At 40.2% G+C, this 17,446-nt stretch overlaps 1 protein-coding gene across 6 annotated transcripts in view; it reads left to right on the forward strand.

Annotated features, from left to right (window-relative positions):
- The window catches only part of brinp1 (bone morphogenetic protein/retinoic acid inducible neural-specific 1), a 163,769-nt gene that overhangs the window by 109,045 nt on the left and 37,278 nt on the right, over window positions 1-17,446 (forward strand). For 5 of the 6 annotated variants that reach the window (XM_086187161.1, XM_086187162.1, XM_086187160.1 and 2 more), the window contains exon 4: window positions 8,289-8,458. In XM_086187161.1, coding sequence (XP_086043287.1) covers window positions 8,289-8,458 — 170 coding nt within the window. Of the gene's footprint in view, window positions 1-1,499; window positions 1,598-8,288; window positions 8,459-17,446 lie in introns of those variants that run through there. The other variant, XM_086187165.1, reaches the window with a different exon arrangement.

Here is a 17,446-nt window from a genome sequence, read left to right on the forward strand (position 1 = left end):
CAGATTTAGGTATTTATTTTTACCCAGATTTCTGTTGTGTTTGTGAGAGCCTCAATTGTATTTGTATAGCTGTAGTCATTTTTTTTTTTTAGATTTATTGTGATGTGTAGTTTTATTATTCAGCTTTTAAGACAGAAATCAGTAGCACTTCACACTGTCAAGTTTTTATTATTTTCTATATTCCCAACAATTTTACAAAGGAACGCTTTCATATATCATTCATAACCTGATTTAAAGAACACTTTATTCCCAAAACATGGCTAAAATATATTTTTTTATGGCTGTTGGCAGTGTTTTCTGATTGATGGAGTAATAAAAGCAGCTATCCCAAATCGCCTCAGTTAAAACCTTTGGCTTTAATATGTCAATAAAATGAGACAAGAATCAGGCTTTGATCAATGGTCATATTTCTATACTGGAAATATATAGAGATGTTTACATGTCAGGCCTCATTTAAAACATTTCACTCTCCTTTAGCCTTTATCTCTCTTTCACTTCTGGTGTCGCCTAAACACTTACATTTTCTGTTTTACTTCCAATTGGATAGTTACAACTGATTTGTCTGCTGTGTGGGAAGTTCATGCCTCTTTATAGGAGACCTTGATGTACTGATGTCTTGAATTTGGAATATTCAATATTCTGATCGTCATCTGATCAGCTGCACACTGAACAAAGAGAAGGTTTGCTCTCATTTGCGTTCCTCTCTGCAGAACCACAGTTCGTCCACGCATAGCACACACAAAAAGAGAAACCGTGATGGCGGATGCTAACGTTATGCTGCGAGCGCTAACATGACTGGGGAATGATAGCCTAGCATAGCTTAGCTAACCAGCTAGGAGTTGGCTGAATGATTCCCAAGAGATAAAGACTGACACCTAAATTAGGAAGGTTGCACTGCACATGATCACTTAAATACCTTAAATACGGTATGGACGTTATTGCTCCTTTGGACTTTTGAGAAATAGAGGATGAACATAAGGTGAGGCTAACATGTTAGTTGTCTTAACTGGGGAGAAAATCAATACATAAACATTACTCTCCAAAGTTCTTAAATGTACATTTGTTAAAGTTAACGAATTCCAATGCCAACGTTTCCATGCAGAAAGAGGAATAAATGCATGTGCTGTGCAAGTCTAAATATAAATGGCTCCTCTCTTGTATCTCAGGCTCTGAGGGACACACAAAGAGCATTTAAAAGAATGAATTAGTATGAAATGTGTTTTAAACTCTAACCATGATATCTAAATGTATGCATGAAATCTTGCCAAGTCGGAGCTCAGGTGCTGAAATATATGTGTTGCTTTGTAATCTTAGAGGCAGCAGCATTTGATAAATACATAGAATCTTGCCATATTTTTGTTTAGTCCGTATTATAACCACGTGTACCTTTGAACTCTGCATCTGCTGTAGCTGCTTTAAGTGCACAGCACATGAGAACTCAATGCTAGCGGCGCAGACTGGGATTCTAAGAGAGACTTTGTCCAGTCTTTTAGTTAAAGAAAAATTTGAATAGCATTTGTTCATGGGTTCTGCTACTTCTACCGATGTTATCATAGAGGAGGAATGAACAACTGCAAAAGGTTCCGTGAATGAAAAGGTAAATATGTTCATTTAAAAATGTTGTGACGCACAAAGAGCAGATATTAGCGAGTATCAGAGGGTGGGAGTCATTTACTTTAGAGAGTGGAAATACGGTACGATATTAAGAGACGTTGTATAGAATGAATTAATTAAGTGTGTGTTTTATGTCAGAGTTCCAGATGAACAAGTCAAAAACATGTAGCTGAAAAACTCTGGATATTTCCTCACCTTTTGCTCTTTTTCCCGGCATCTGAATTATCGTCGCGTTCTCTTTAACCTTGAGGCCATTTTGTCTCGAGTTACGGGCCAGCAGGCGCTCGTCTCAATCTTGAGATTACCCATTAAAGAACAGTTATGAAGCACAATAAATGCGCTAGTGATCGAGAAGAGGAGGACCAAGGGGAAGAAGAAGCTAATTCTCTTTGCAGCCACCTACACTTTATGGTCTCAAGAGTCATTATACACCTGAGAGGAAAGAGGCCGATTCTCCTTCACACGGGCGACTTATATTTGAGTGGTCAAGTGTAAAGAGCCTCATTGAAGGTCCCTGCTGTGTTTATAGAAATGAACCGAGAAGAAATAAACTCCCTGCCTGCCAACCAACTTTTCTTTTTTCTAAAACCGTGCTTCAACTTTGGACATAGGGGGACTGTTTATATTATATATATATATATATATATATATATATATATAATATAATATATACACATACATACACATAAATATATATATATTTTTTATACATATATATATAATATATACACATACACACACATAAATATATATATATTTTTTTATACATATATATACATATATATATATATATATATGTAGGCATATATATATAATTTCCTTAACTATGGATTATGCTAATTTAATCATCTGCATCATAACTTCAACTTTACAAATAAACAAGCTGTAAACATAATTCCAACCAGAAGCAGCTAAAAAAACCCAATGGTGTTTCTGTTAAAACCTTGTAGATTATTTGAATCACTGCAAGTGAATGAATTGTCAGCAGCTGCTAAAAGCTTTATTTGTCGGCCTCTGTAAAAAATGGTCAAATTTAATAAACGAAACAACAGCTTTGACCTCTGACCTCAATGAAAACCTGCGGCTCCCAGATATTTTCAGTCAAGCCCCTTCCCTGCTGGTCGCCACCGAGTTTTATAGAACTGTTCCGTCAGGGACTTTATAGACCACACAAACATTTATTCATCTAAGAATCATCATCATCTAAGTGACAAAGAACATTAATGATCTAAACAAGCACTTAGCTAATGAGCCCAGACAACTGTGACATCATCAGTGGGAAAAGCAGCATGACTTCCTCTTAATTTGCGTTTAACTTTTGGGGGGAAAAAAAAATAGGGGTATCAAAGTTCATTAACCAGCACAAATGCAACTTTTTCCTATTGCAGGTGTCAATAGCTCGCATCGCTATTCCACAGTCAGGTGGTTCATTCCACAGTTTTTGGTTCTAAATGAATAAAATCAGTTAATTAATAAAGCGATATTATTACAGTAAAGTGACTAAATAAGAGGTCAGAGTCTTGCGTGTGCGCTCGGTGATCGATCGGAGCTCAAATCAACATCCTCCTTGTGCACGGAAAAGAAAAGAATGAGAGGGATTTTTAAGAGCCCGACATAATCTCTAGAATGTGGAATAAGGATCATCATAATAAAAAGAAAAAGAGAGATATTTTTTTTATAATTTAGAGTGATGTTTATCCCAGATTGTAGTTCTTTTTGGGTCTTTTTGAATTTTTATGGAAATCTGGTTGTCTGTATGAGCTCCATTCTCCATTTTCACAGGCATTTAGGAGAAGGAGATCATCAGCTTCTCACTTTGAACAAAGCCGACCGGCGGAGTCTGCTGCTGAATATATTTAGGGGGGAATACTTATCAATTACCTGCTGCTTTTCTTCTGCCTGAACACTTTAACTTCTTCCTATGACCTGAAGCTGAGTTTCCATCATTTGTACTTAATATCAAGAGAAGTGTATTTTTGAAGTGCAAGCATATGATTAAGCAGCTTCCTGGGTGTACACATTGTGCGTGGGAGACTTGAAGCTTTAAGAAAGACGGAAAGAAAGAAACATTTCAGACTCGCCGACAAAAGACTCCACCGTCGCGAGTCAATGCTCAGCAATTCAAGTGAACAAGCTGAAAAAAAGAGATGTTTGACGTCAATACTCAACACCTCCTGCTACCACTGAGAACAGTAGGTGTAGTGTATTTATTAAGGACAGAATTCAAAACTTTCAATGCCGGCGCCGCACAGCCAGAGCCAGTATATAAATGCAAGAGGGAAGGTATTGCTGTCTGACTTATGAGGAAAACTGTGAAGGACAGATTTGCATTCGGGGCTAAAGCTGCGAGGGATGTATTTCATCACATCTGTCGCCTCTTTGCTCCCTCGTATGTTTGAAATCAGTTTTTCCTGAACTGTTTCGCTGTGGATTCTCGTGTATTTTGCACAGAAAGTTCAGTAGAATGAGAGGTGAGGAGAGAGACGCAAATATCCTGGAGCACAAATTCAAGGGGCATTTTATTTAGAGGGGGAATTTTCCTCTATATAATGCAAACAAGGGCTGTACAGACAAGAGGACTTTTATCTGGCAAGTTGAACCGTCTAAATGTAAGATTCATAAAACAACCTGTTGAAAGACACACTTGTTATGCTCATAACTTTTTTTTTCAACATCGATGAGCGACAGAATATCGACTCTGCACCTTAGAGTACTCATTCTCCTTCCCTTTGCTCTAGTGAATACACAACCTATGACTGGATCCGACCTGGTGAGACCTTTTCGGAGCAAAAGTCTTACGTGTTCACCTCTGAAGAGGAGAAATAGTTTATTGAAGTGACTTGGAGGCGCTGAAGCCCGAGTGCACATGCAGAAACCTGGATGTGCCCTGGTTTTTGTAGCGGAGAATTGTGCAGAGAAAGCTGTCAACCCCACTATATTTTGCCACATCATACTTCTAAGTTTTAGTTGTTTTTGTTGTTGTTTTTGCCACCAATATAAAAAAAAGTAGGGGACATAATTGGGCAATGAAACCGTGGCTATCTCAAAGCAACAGTCCCACTGTCAGAACAGCTCCTGCATTAAGCAGGGACAATCTAGTTAGAGGAGAAAAGAGATGAAATTTATTCCTCCTTATTTAAATTGCCTGTATGTTTACACTTATTATGTATTTTCGCTTACTATAAAGATGCAAACTCACCTTATTTAAAGGAGGTGTTACTACAGAAAGCAGTGACTGTTTAGTCATGGTAGTTGCAAATTTAATGCTGCTAGGATTAAAAAGTTCTTGACATAAACTGTGTTAAGTGGCTGGATTTTGTTGACTCGTATTGGTAGTTTTTTTTTTCATCACGTCAATTTTAACAAACATTTCAGTAAAAACAGTAAAAACAACTTCAACCAGACCTTTCTCGTCCTGCATAAAGCATAAATGTGCTTCTAATGATTTCTGTAAATGATTTCTGTGAATCCATACGGTCAAAAACATCCATTAGCCTCTTTGCGCTGCACAACTTCAGTATGGAGCAGTATAGTTTTATGTTCTCTATAAAGTGACCCACATATGTACTATTAACACCAAATGGAGCATCGGAGGCCATTCCATTACTTTAAAACCCTACTTGCACTTCTAGCCCTCATTGACATCTACATGCATGCATTAAAAAAGAAAAATGTACACATGACGTGTACAGGAAATGCACATTTCAAGGTGAAACCCTGCATTGTTGTTGAATAGCTTAACACCTAAGGTCCTCCTGCGCTGATTAATTATGGCCAACTGCCAGCGAGGTGCTCTGTAATAATCTAAGACAATGCGTTCTGAGGAAAAGGTGCACACAATGGATCTTTTAATATATTTATTTTAGAGCCTCTGAGGTAATGATTTTTCTTTCTTTGCAAGAGCAGCAGCAATGACCGCAAAAGTATTTATGTAGCGACGACCTCCTTTTATGCCACAATAGGTTTCAGCAGGGATTAAAAAAAAAAAGACGGACGGAGAACTTTAACGTCGGACTATTATTCTTGTGCGGGAGTGTAAGTCAAGTGTGTGTAAGTAACTTTGCTAACCCCTGCGGGAGAAAGAGCATGTTCGTGTCAGAGAATGGGGCCTCGTCCTGTCAGTGCTTGTACTCTAACCAGGCGTGAGACATCGGCCCTGACTGCTACCCACCCCTAAGTCACGGTCAGCACAAGTTAAGTGACCAATTCCAATGCATAGCTTGGGGGGTTAAATTCCCATTCACAGCTCCAGAAATCTGAACATATGTGACTTTCTCCCCGCCCCCCCACCCCCTGTGGAAGTTTCAGGCTTTTGAACTGTAATCTTGGAAGGCTTTGTGATCTCGCGGAATTGAATTGGTGTCTGCTTCTTTGTTTCTGGCTTGTCGAAATGAGAGATGGATAAATATGATGAGCACAGAACCAGCAGCTCAAACTTCTTCTTTTTTTTTTAATCAATGCGTCAACAAACAAACATACGACATGGAGATCAGAGCAAGTGTGTAAATATTTGGCCCGGTTATGCCTCTTAGTGCTCATTTTCTACCCTGTCTGTGGTGTGACGCGTTGTACTTGTATCAGTACCATGCCCCCCCGGTTGGCGTTAAGACGCTATATATAAATAAGATGAGGGTAATGTTTGGGAGTTTTCCATCTCTCACCTCTCAAATTAAAATTCTAGGCATAATGCCGCATTTCTGGAGAGGGATTAGAGGCATGCTGCATTATAATTGCAATAATTGAGACTGTATTACTTTAAATTCACATCTCATTTGGAGGTGAGAACTATGACTTTTCACCTCAGTGAATGATTAAGGATTTCAAGTCGACCTTGGTTTACATTTAATACAACTGGGGATCAACACCAACAGCAGCAGTGGCTCATTAGGTGTGTTGGGCTTAATTCTGCTAGACAGCCATGTCAGCAAGGTACCGAGTGAATTTGTAAGATCTGGGTCACACAGTAGCAGATGAGACAGTGTTGACATCTCAGTTATTTTCATAGCTGTGAGCTTATTGTATTGTTTGCAGATTTGCTGATATATGAGATGGCAACTTGATGTCAGATAATTTTGTGTGTGTGGTTTTTAAATGCAAACATAAATTAAACTGACATTTTTTTGGAAGGGGCAGAGAGACACATAAACTTTAATCACTGTCAGTAATTGAATGTGCATGATTTGTTTTGAGTTTTTTTTTTCTCATCCAGATTAACATGGAAAAACAACAACAACCTATGCGTGTCCTGGGAATCCAGTGACAGACGATACAATGGCAAATATGGGTGCAAATAATCGCAACATGAATGAATTCTTCATATGTTGTGATGCTATTTTAGATTTAAGTTTGTACCTTCCCAGCAAAATAAATAAATAAAAGTGCCGGATGTGATATATTTGTACTGTGCAGGATAAAATCCCTGTGATACTGGGTAAAAATTGTATATCACTTGACCTCTCATGGAAATAATGCCATTTCAATAGGGGCATATCCAGGGACGTTTCTGGGGATGGTGCCAACTGGGGATAAAGCAGCAAATATGGAGACTGTTCCTGGAAAACTGGGGCATCTGATTTCTCCAGCTAAAATTGCTTGCCTTTGGTATTCCGACCTCTGACTCTTCTCTCATGTTGCTTTGGCACTTATGAGTGTGAAGAAAGAAGAGTACACCATGTGCTTATATTTATTTACTTACCTTAACAAAGGTGATGTGTTCAAGTCAGGCATTATATGTCACACTTTAAAGGTAGAGGCCACTGCGGCTTTTACACACAGCATTATTTCAAAGTGCGCCTCCCTTGCCGGACTCAGTGGCACCAGAAGCGTACATGCCCCACCCTTGACAACATGAACTTCCAGCTATGCAATCGCAAACCACCAGCTAAGACAAGCTAAACACCAGCATCAACAAACAAAAAACTGGCTAGGACAAGCAAAACACAAGCTACAACATGCTAACAGCTGCCAAGGACAAGCTAAACACAAGTTAGAACAGGCAAACCATTGACTTGGAAAAGCTAACTGCTGGCTAAGAAAAGCTGCGGGTTTGGAAAGGCTAACCGCTGGCTAGGACAAGCTAACCGCTGGCTAGGACAAGCTGACTGGTGGCTAGGACGAGCTGACTGGTGGCTAGGACGAGCTGACTGGTGGCTAGGACGAGCTGACTGGTGGCTAGGACAAGCTGACCGCTGGATAGGAAAAGTAAATCACTGTGTTGGACAAGCTCAATGCCAGCTAGCCTGAGCAAACCACTGGTGTCCAGTAAATTACCTGTCCTACAGAAAGTAGGTCCACCTCACATCGCTCTTCATCTCTAGCCTCTCCTTCAGAGCTTGAAAGCAGGTGAAAGCCAAGCTGGGATTCATTGTGCTTCTGGAAGGAGTTTTATCCCCTTGGTGTTTCGCCTCAGGAGGGCTGTATTTCCTTTTCTTGGCTGCTCCATGTGCGTCTGCGGTTATCCCCAGGAATGAAGTTTGTCAAGTCACAGCCTCTACCTTTAAAGTTATGGTGCCTTCATCATTCATATTAATAAACACTACCGACAGAGGATGATGTTCCGGACAATTTGTCTTAATTTTATTTTTACTTTTAAATAAGTTTTACAGGTATTTTTTGTTTGTTCTTCAGTCCATACGATCCTACCCGTCACGTTCATTTTCTTGCCTTACCTGTAGGAGAGGAGGCGCTGACCATGTACCTGGCCAAAAACAAGCTGGACAGGAAGCTGGCCAATGCTACTCAGAACGTGGAGGCTCTCCATCAGCTGGCCTCCTCCTACTTCATCGACCGTGACGGCACAATGAGGAAGCTGCACGAGATCCAGATTTCCACCAATGCCATCAAGGTTGGTGCTCGTTGAGCATACCCACACACACACATACCTGTATATGTAACACCTACACCTACCAAGTGTTTCGTCTGTCATGAACACCTTTCTTTTACTTTCTCAAAAACAGATGTTTTCGAACAGGAAGACATTAAAGTAGGGCATAGAAATACAGGTCCTTGTTCTATGAGGGTGTAGGTGTCAGGAAAATTAACCAACGCATACGGATCATGATACTCGAGGTGAGGATGTGATCCGAGCACACACAGATGGGTTGAAAAACATGCATTCACACATATACATTACATCCTTTATGCATATTTATCACATTAAGGGTTGATTAAAAAAAATTAACAGAATTTATATATTTTTTTCACTATTTGATGCTGAGAGTGTGTCAGACAGCAACTTTTTCTTTCAAAAAATCATAAGAATCACTGCTGGAAACAAAGACAACACAACTAACAATTGTCAATGAATGGCAATTTAACAATGACATTGTTAAGGCTGGCTGGGTAATGCAGGCTCAGAAACACTAAAGGTGTAAGGATAAGATTGGAGTTTTAAAATCTACAGTTAAAGGTTTAGACAAATCAGAGGATAAATACAGTTTTTTTTTGTTTTTTACATCGAGCTGGAGACGAAAAAGAAAATAGATAAAAGTTTCTGTAAGTATGGTTTGGTATTCTAACCGTGCATTAAATTAGAAACTTGCTGTAACTCAAAACTGATAGATTTTTAAATGACTAGATTTATTTTGAAGGTAAGATGGAAGTTGCATTTTGTGTCATAACCGCATACTAAACTAGCACAATTTGAAGTGACCAGAAATCGACGATAAGAATGCCCAGGGGACCCGGACAGCGGCTCCTTCTCTTATGGCCTGTCTTCATGCACCTTGTTTGCAAGGTAATACATGAGTACATGGAAAATAAAGCACCTCATCTGGATGAATCGTTGTGCCAGGATGTCAGTTGCATCTTCGATAAGGCTTCCAGTATAGTTTCAGAGAGAACAACTGAAAAGTTACTGTAAATAACTGTATTTCCCCTCTTTTTCCAACCAAAAACAGTCTCCATGTATGAATAAAATATCACAAGAAATGTATATAACAAAGGCACGAAATTGGCTTTTTCACTATGATGTAACCTTCCTTTAAACAACCTCGGTGCTGTGGATGTATAAAAGTTGAATACATACCACTTTAGCCTCACTAACATACAAAAGGTTGCAGAATTACCATTCAGGTGGCGCTACATCCAATTGAAATGTTAATTTTGTTCTTTAAAAAAAAGATTGGATGAGAGGATGCTCGCCTGAAGCCTCTGTACTGCTGGAGCTTTCTGTTCATATGAAAACTGAATCGGTTACAGGTGAAATTATGCAACCCTCGCCACTCCCCAGTCAAATTTTTACCACCACTGAGCGAGTTAGCTGTTGTTAATTTCAAGCCCTGGTGCTCAGAATTATTTAGACTTCTCTGGTTTTCCATGGGTCTGCAATCACACAATTCAAAAAAAGACCAAAGCAGATGGTGGTGCAGCCTCTTTTTTCACATCTGCAGAGAAAATTGTCACATGTTCGTACAGACTTCTCCTCTCCCCTGTAAATATAAACAAAGACCACGGGAACTTTAATTCTCACATCCTCACCTTGAGAGGTTTTGGCGCATGAGTTTCATATAAATGCAATGCTGTCTTGATTGTTCCTATTTTTAAGGAAGTGGCGAAAGGTTCAAGGGTTAGTAACTGTATGTCAGTTGATCATTGTTTGCAGGCTGTTTAGGGTTTTTAGTTTTTAATGTTGTTTTTGTTTGTTTGTTTGTTTGTTTTTTAGGGAAGATCTTCTTCCTGTATCAAGCAGTGGTAAAACTGCTCGGTTATTGTTTGTATTCTAACCGAACAGCCAGTTTTCAACCAGAAACAGGAAATATTTTTGCACGACTGTAATTTGCACAGCTGTGAGTTGAGCGACGCTTTAACAATGTTTCTGGGAAGGAGGAACTGGGTTTGCATGTGGAACCGGTCTGTTTTGTATTACTTTTGAATTAGAATGTCGTTTATTGATATTTTTTTAACCAGTAATCGGTTGGGAAACATTCCACTACGCCCTGTGCATTAAACCCTGTGCATTATTTAGGAGAAGCATGATAGTCGCCCAAGAAGTAACCTATTATTGTATCACTCTTCATTCTACTCAGTCATTTATTTTACATTTATACCTGGAAATGTCTTCAACTTACACAAAAATTATAAAAGACAAAAGTTTTAAAGATTTCCGATTTTCTGAAGATGAGAAAAAAAGATTAGATTAAATTTCCTTTCCTCCTGTGTTCTTTCTTTTCATCTCATGTCCTTTGTCCTCTTCACCAGCTTTCTCTGCAGGTTTTAACGTCTCATTCCATCCCTCTTTCTTTCTGTTCCTAGCTTCTTTTTCATCCCTTTCTTTTCCCACCCTCGCCCCTCAAATCCTGACTTCAACTTCCAGTTCTGTCGTGTTCCCCGCCTCTCTCCTTCCGGCTCCTCATCATATAGTTTTCTTTTCTCTCTTCTCAACTTCAAGCGTTTCTGTTACGGTTCACTTCAGAGTATTGGACCCAAATGCAAACACTGACAGCAGGGAGGCAGGAAAAAGGAGCTTTAATGGCAAATAAGAATGAACAAAGGAATGGTAATGCTGATGTGGAAGGCTGGCAAATTGAGGCTCAGGAATGAGGAGTAAACAAGCTGCAGATGAAGAACGAGTGAGGAGGAGACTCAGTGGCAGCCAGGTGCACAAGATCCTGGCCACATTTCACCTGGATTGATCGCAAACACAACTAATACATGCTAAAATAATGTTATAATAACCTGCAGCAGCACTGGACATGGTGACTGCAACAGCTGAGGCTGTGAAAGCTTGGGCTCGCCAGCAGCTCGGGCTCAAATGACTTGGAATACCACAGCTTGGGCTCGGATGACTTGGCGTGCCACTGCAGCTCTGGCTGGGAAGACTTGGATGGCTGCAGCACCTCTGGAGACTGGGAGGACTGTCCTACCATCTCGGGAGACTGGACCTCAGGGAAGATAGCCAAAGAAATTGTAGAACTGCACTCATGTTACTGAGAGGAACAAACTTTGAGAAATGCAGTGGGACGGTTGAAAATGTCCAAGGGCTCAGGATGAGTGGAAGGTCTGGAATCGGCAGAGGATGCAGCGACGGCTGGACCTCCCTAGTGATGCTGGGCAGTGACGTCCCTGTGGTGCTGAGCCTGGCGAGTCCGTACCGACCCATTTGGTGTCCTTGACTGATGGCGGGCGTGCTGGTGGTTCAGGGGAGGCAGTCGCTGACATACCAGCTTGAGGATAGATGACTTTAACTCAGGTTGAGTTGACACTGGCAGGAGACCGCCGATCTCTGGAACTGCAGTCAGAACTCTGGGATCAGGAATAATAGTGTGAAGCCTCGCCTCAGGAACTGCAGGATGAGGTTGAGACTTGGGGGAAGCAGGTATTTGCTTAGGCTCAGAAGAAGCTGATTGAGGCCTAAGCTGAGGTGAGAAGGGTTGAGAGGAAGAATAAAGAAAACCAGAATCTGACTCTGCCAAGCTTTGCAACTATTTCAAAATCAATGGCTTGGAGTTTATAGATTATGAGCCATTGCCACCGCAGCGTCGGACTCATGAATGTGCTGAGGTTGATGGCAAGAATCCAAAAGTCACTCCACTAAATATTTAACTTTGTTAAGTTCTTTTAACGGCGTCCGCTGTGTGTCTGCTAGCTACATAATGGCCAGTTTGTTCTGTTACGGTTCACTTCAGAGTATTGGACCCAAATGCAAACACTGACTGCAGGGCGGCAGGAAAAAAAGGTGGTTTAATGGCAAATAAGAATGAACAAAGGAATGATTACGGTGATGAGAATGGAGGGTTGGCAGCGGCCGAGTCGAGGCTGACTGGCTGAGGGATGAGAAGCAGGCCAAGGAGATAAAGAACTGCTGATGAGGAGACTTGATGGCAGACAGGTGCAGATGAGCCTGGACACAGAAGAGCTTGGTGAGAGAGAAACACTCTTAACTCTTTCCCCACCCTTGACGAGATATTCCAGCAATCCAACTTTTCACTCTCATCCTGTAGAGGGCGCTATTGTGCACCATGTGAAAGTGTAGAGCACTTTATATTACCCCACCACCTCCCCACCTAAAAACTTTTTTAGCAATATTTAGAGAGTCCTCTCAAATTAAAATGTGCAAACACCGAGCTGGATGGAAACTCACCCACAGACATGAGGGAGGGAGACACCGGGACAATGTGACAACACAGGCAAACACAAGGTGAAAACAGGAGTCACGACTGGAACCGTGACATTTTTCACATCCTCCTCACTCACCTCCTCATCACTCTTGTCTCGCTTCCTCTCCGGCTCCAAAAGTTTTTTCTTTTTTTTTGTCCTTCCCCTCTTCACTCTCTCTCTCACTCTTTTACCTGCAGAAGGAAGTTCGTCGTGACTGGTCGTTTCGCTGCTAGGCCGCTGTGACTGCACTTCCCAAACCTCCTACAAATAGTTACTTTCCATAATGTATTACCGCTCCATTGATTCACCGTTCCAGTCACACAGACTGAGGGGAAATGACACAAAGTTGAAGTTATTTTAAAAACTTAAGAGATTTAGAGCTTTCCAGACTATAAATTCAAGGTTGGAGCCCCAAAACGACCTTAAGCCACCCACCCTAAAACCTCCCTGCATCTGACACCTCCTCAGTCTGGTCACACACAATTCCCCACCTTCCTGTCTTCATTCAAGTAGCACATTCTTAGCTTTTTGTGCTTGTGAGTGACAAGTGGAGTAAAGAGCTATGGCAGATGAGAGTCAAGGTAGCAGAAATTCCAGCATGGCAAAATTAAGGAGACTTGACAGTGGCTGCTGACTCAGTGTCTTAGAAAAGCAAAGACAGGAGGTGTTGAATTGTGGAGGGAGAGAGAGAGTATCCATACAACTCTCTCCCTCTCACACACACACACACACACACACACACAAGTACACTCAGTAAAGCTGAGTGGACTGCATGTCTGCTGATCATGACTGATGGACCTGTAGCGTATGTCAAGAGGTGAGGCTTGTCTGGAGTTTGGAAAATGGCTGGTAATAGATTGGTGATTGAGTAAGTGAGCGAGTTAATGGGAATGCGAGCTTCCAAGATAGCTCGTCTTCCACCGATCAGATATTGCATCCTCTGAGATTTAGTAATGACTCATTTGAAACTGGTAATGGATATCTCTTGCTCTTTCTAACAGGATAAAATAGCAGCTTAATAGGTTTGCTCTATCAAGTGAAACAAATGTGACGGTGTACACAAAGGGCATTGAGTGGCATACAATAGGAATGAGTGTATTCATATTTGTGTATTAGTTTTTTCAGTTTGAAAATGAATTGCCAGTACCACTCCAGACAAGGTCAAGCTGTTGTTTTTTTTGTTTTTGTTTTTTTTTTAAAATACACTGAATTCAACTTTCAAGGCGTACTGTGTTTGTTGTGTGTAATGATGCACAGGTTGATGCTTAATTACCGACTGGGTGAAACGATCAACTGCCCCCAGGGGCCCTGAGGTGTTTAGAATTGCTCTGTGGTAATTTGATTTACAAAACCTATAATTAGCACCTAAAGTTGAGTCCTGCATAATATAACTGCTTCTTAAAGTCCTGTCAAATTTTGTTTAAAATGTTTTTCATTAAAAATTTGGAAAAAAAAAAAAGAAAAAAAAAAAGGCCTGTATTTACTCTAACTCAAATTATCACAACACAAAGTAAACTCAGGAGCCGGTGGATCAGAACCTGCCACGGAAATTGACAGCTATATTGGTCATATGCACTAATGGACCAACAAGATTTCTATATGCAGTATTCAAACACAATTTCAGTGTGCAAACATGCATTGGGATGGACGGCTAATGGGAAAGGGGGGGGGGGGCGCGAATGGGAGTGGCAGGGAAACATCCACAAACGCTTCATCAAAGGATGATGCTGGCCATCTTAACGCCTCACTCCTCGTTTAACAGTAGCAGAAAGATTTCTCTGTGACACTTTGTCTAAAAATAAAATTCTATTCAACCATTTGCATCCCATAAAACAAAGTATTTATGTCTTGCTAAGTACAAAAATGGTGCATGTTGCATGCATGTTGTAACACCAGTCAAATTAAACTGGTTATGTGTTGTTTTCTCACATTAGGGTTACTCTCACATATTTGACTGTTATTAAATCATATTTTGATTAAAAAAGGGGCAAAAAAAAAAATCACCTGTAGGGGTCCGCAGAGTCCCTGATGCATCCCACTGTGATGTATTAAAGTCAAACATCATATGTTGTCTAAAATCATGAAAAAAAAAAAAGTTTTACTGATGCATAACATAACTATGGGGACAAAAAAATACATTGAATAATCATACATCAGATGGCGTTTTCAGATTTTTGATAGTTCAGGAAAAAAAGTAGTCTGAAGCTGGCTTGCATCCTAAAATCCCCTGACTGTGAATGAGGGCTGCATAAATTGCAGGTTTCCAGCCACGTTTCCAGTCACGTCGCGAGCAGACAGAAAGTGATCAGAATCTGCAGAGGAAGCAAAGACCAGCAGAAAGCATGGATCTATAAACACTGAGAACAAGGGCTTTGCTCCTCTAATATTGATTCAGTGTGGCTGCGAGACCTGCTTTGGAATGCAAACTTACAATCCGGATGAAAAACATGTGTCAATAAAGCTCAAATGTTTTAGACAGTTCCTGTCTGCAAGTAAGCAGGTTGAGTCTGGCCGGCTTTGTTCTCCTGAAATATGTTCAAGCAACATATTCAAATAAACAGCAAAATAACTGAATCAGCTTTGGGAATTTAGCAGTGCAGTTTTTGTAATATATACGTGGGGTTAATCAGTAAGTTTTGGAGAACAATAAGGTAACTTTATAGGTCATTAAAAGGTCAAACTGGCGCGATTGCTCGGGGATGTTAGCCTTCCAGCTTCTATTTTATGTTTTTGGTTTGACTCCTCTTTTGTTTTTGTAAAGCATCAATTCAAACAAATGTTTTACACATAGTGCGTGTTATAATATGAGTTTGTCAAAACAGAAAATCTGGAGCTAAATAATAAAATAAAATCCATATGATGTATTTTTATGCCAGAGTAGTTCTATGACTCACTGAAAACAATTGTTTTGGAGTTTAAAAACAACAGAAGCTCCAATTTGGAAATGGTTACAGATTGTACAGATGTCGGATACAAGCTGGTGAATCTCTTCAACAAAATGTCCCAAAAGGTTTTCTGCCAAATTCTTTTTGGCTCTTTTCCTAAATATTACAGGACTGATTCCCGTGACGAACGCAGCTCGAAGGAAACAGAAATAGTTAACAACTGTATATCTAAAAGAACCCTGTGCCTAAAGTGAGCATTTTTTTTTTCAAGCATTTTTTTATACTAATTTCGCCATTATCAGATGACTAATGAGGCGCCAGAATGGTACATGGAACATCAGGACAACCATCTGTGCAGGTGTTAATGCGGAGCTTTCTCATTAAAAACTCAGTTATTTTAGCAACGGTGAGGAATACAAACATGTCTTTTTTGTCGTGTTGCCGCTGATGCTGTGGGAGCTGCAGCGACCGAAACACCGAAAACGCATTATAGACGGTAAAATGTGTTGATAAGGAGCGCCGGTTTCATTGCTGAATAAGTGTTGGAGCTTCGTATTGAGCAGTGTGTGTGTTTGTCTTCTTTGCAGAATATATCCACTACTTGGGTACCACTAAATGTGTGTGCACTGATAGAATATGTCCATAGGGTCTTGCTGAATTTATCCCCCCCACACACAAACCCCAGTCTTGATTCCCCTCTCTGTCTCCATGAGCTTATTTTAGTGCTAAAGGGGTTTGTAGCATCATGTAAGACTTCATCAAAACCAGTAAACTTCCCCACTGTGCTGCTGATGCTGAATCTTCCTCTTGTTATTCACCTGCGGGAGGAGAACACGTGAAGAGCGAAAGAAGGTGGTGTCAGAGGGTTCGCCCCCCCCGAAGATATTTTTTTTGTTGTCAATATCTGCTTTAAATTGTGTGTTTATATTGGTGTTTCACAAATCTGGGTTAGCCTACAGTTACAAGTGGAACGTAAGAGGGAAATTAGTTCAGGGCTCTTAACAATAACATAAAACCTAAACAGTCAGAAAAAGAAGAGATTTGATTTCACATTAAGTTAAAAAAAAGTCAATACACGATTCACATGGCATTTTTTTCCCTTTTCCCAAACAACAAAATTTGGCTAACGTCAGTGTAACTGTAAGTGTTTCAGTGAATTATGGGATGGATAATCCAATTTAAGATCGTTGTTTATGCACAGATTTCTTGCGTTTAAAAATGAAATCCAAAAGCAAAATGTCTTTTCTTTTAACTGAGGAAATTTAAAGAACAAGTGATATCTTGTGGCCTGTAAATAACTAAATCATGTGAATCATTTATATGTCAAAGCCTCAGAATAAATAACTTGAGAGAACAAGTTCTGTTTCATGGATGAAAATTAATTAAATTGAAGAGCAAGTCATGCAGTATCTTGGGGCTTGAAAAGAACTAAGTTCAGAGAAATGTTTTTCAAATATCAGTCTTTTTCCTCTCTATGCATACATTAGTATTCCTGCTCTCTCTATGGACACTCCAGGCCTCTGTAAGCGTCACTCCTCTGGTGCCTCGTAAGGCAACAGTGTTTTTTTTCTCTTCACCATCATGTGGTGATTCTATAGCAGGAAAAAAAAGCACATCATTTAATAACAGGGACATGATGCACATTTATATATAAGTGAGGTTCTAAAACAAAACAAAACAAAAAAATCAAAACAAAGGGAGGTTTCTTCCGACTGTGAACAATATCGTCTCTTGCTGATAGAAATAAATGACATAAGGTTATTTGTTTTTGTGTGGCTGAAGCTGATTGCTGCTGGCCTGGACCCCAGTGGAGAAGGAGGATCCTTTAGGAATGAAAATAAGATACCCAA

This window comes from Aulostomus chinensis, chromosome 19, assembly GCF_037954235.1.
Source record: "Aulostomus chinensis isolate RoL2024-O1b breed Wild chromosome 19, RoL_Achi_v1.0, whole genome shotgun sequence".
In the NCBI taxonomy this organism is placed as follows: domain Eukaryota; kingdom Metazoa; phylum Chordata; class Actinopteri; order Syngnathiformes; family Aulostomidae; genus Aulostomus; species Aulostomus chinensis.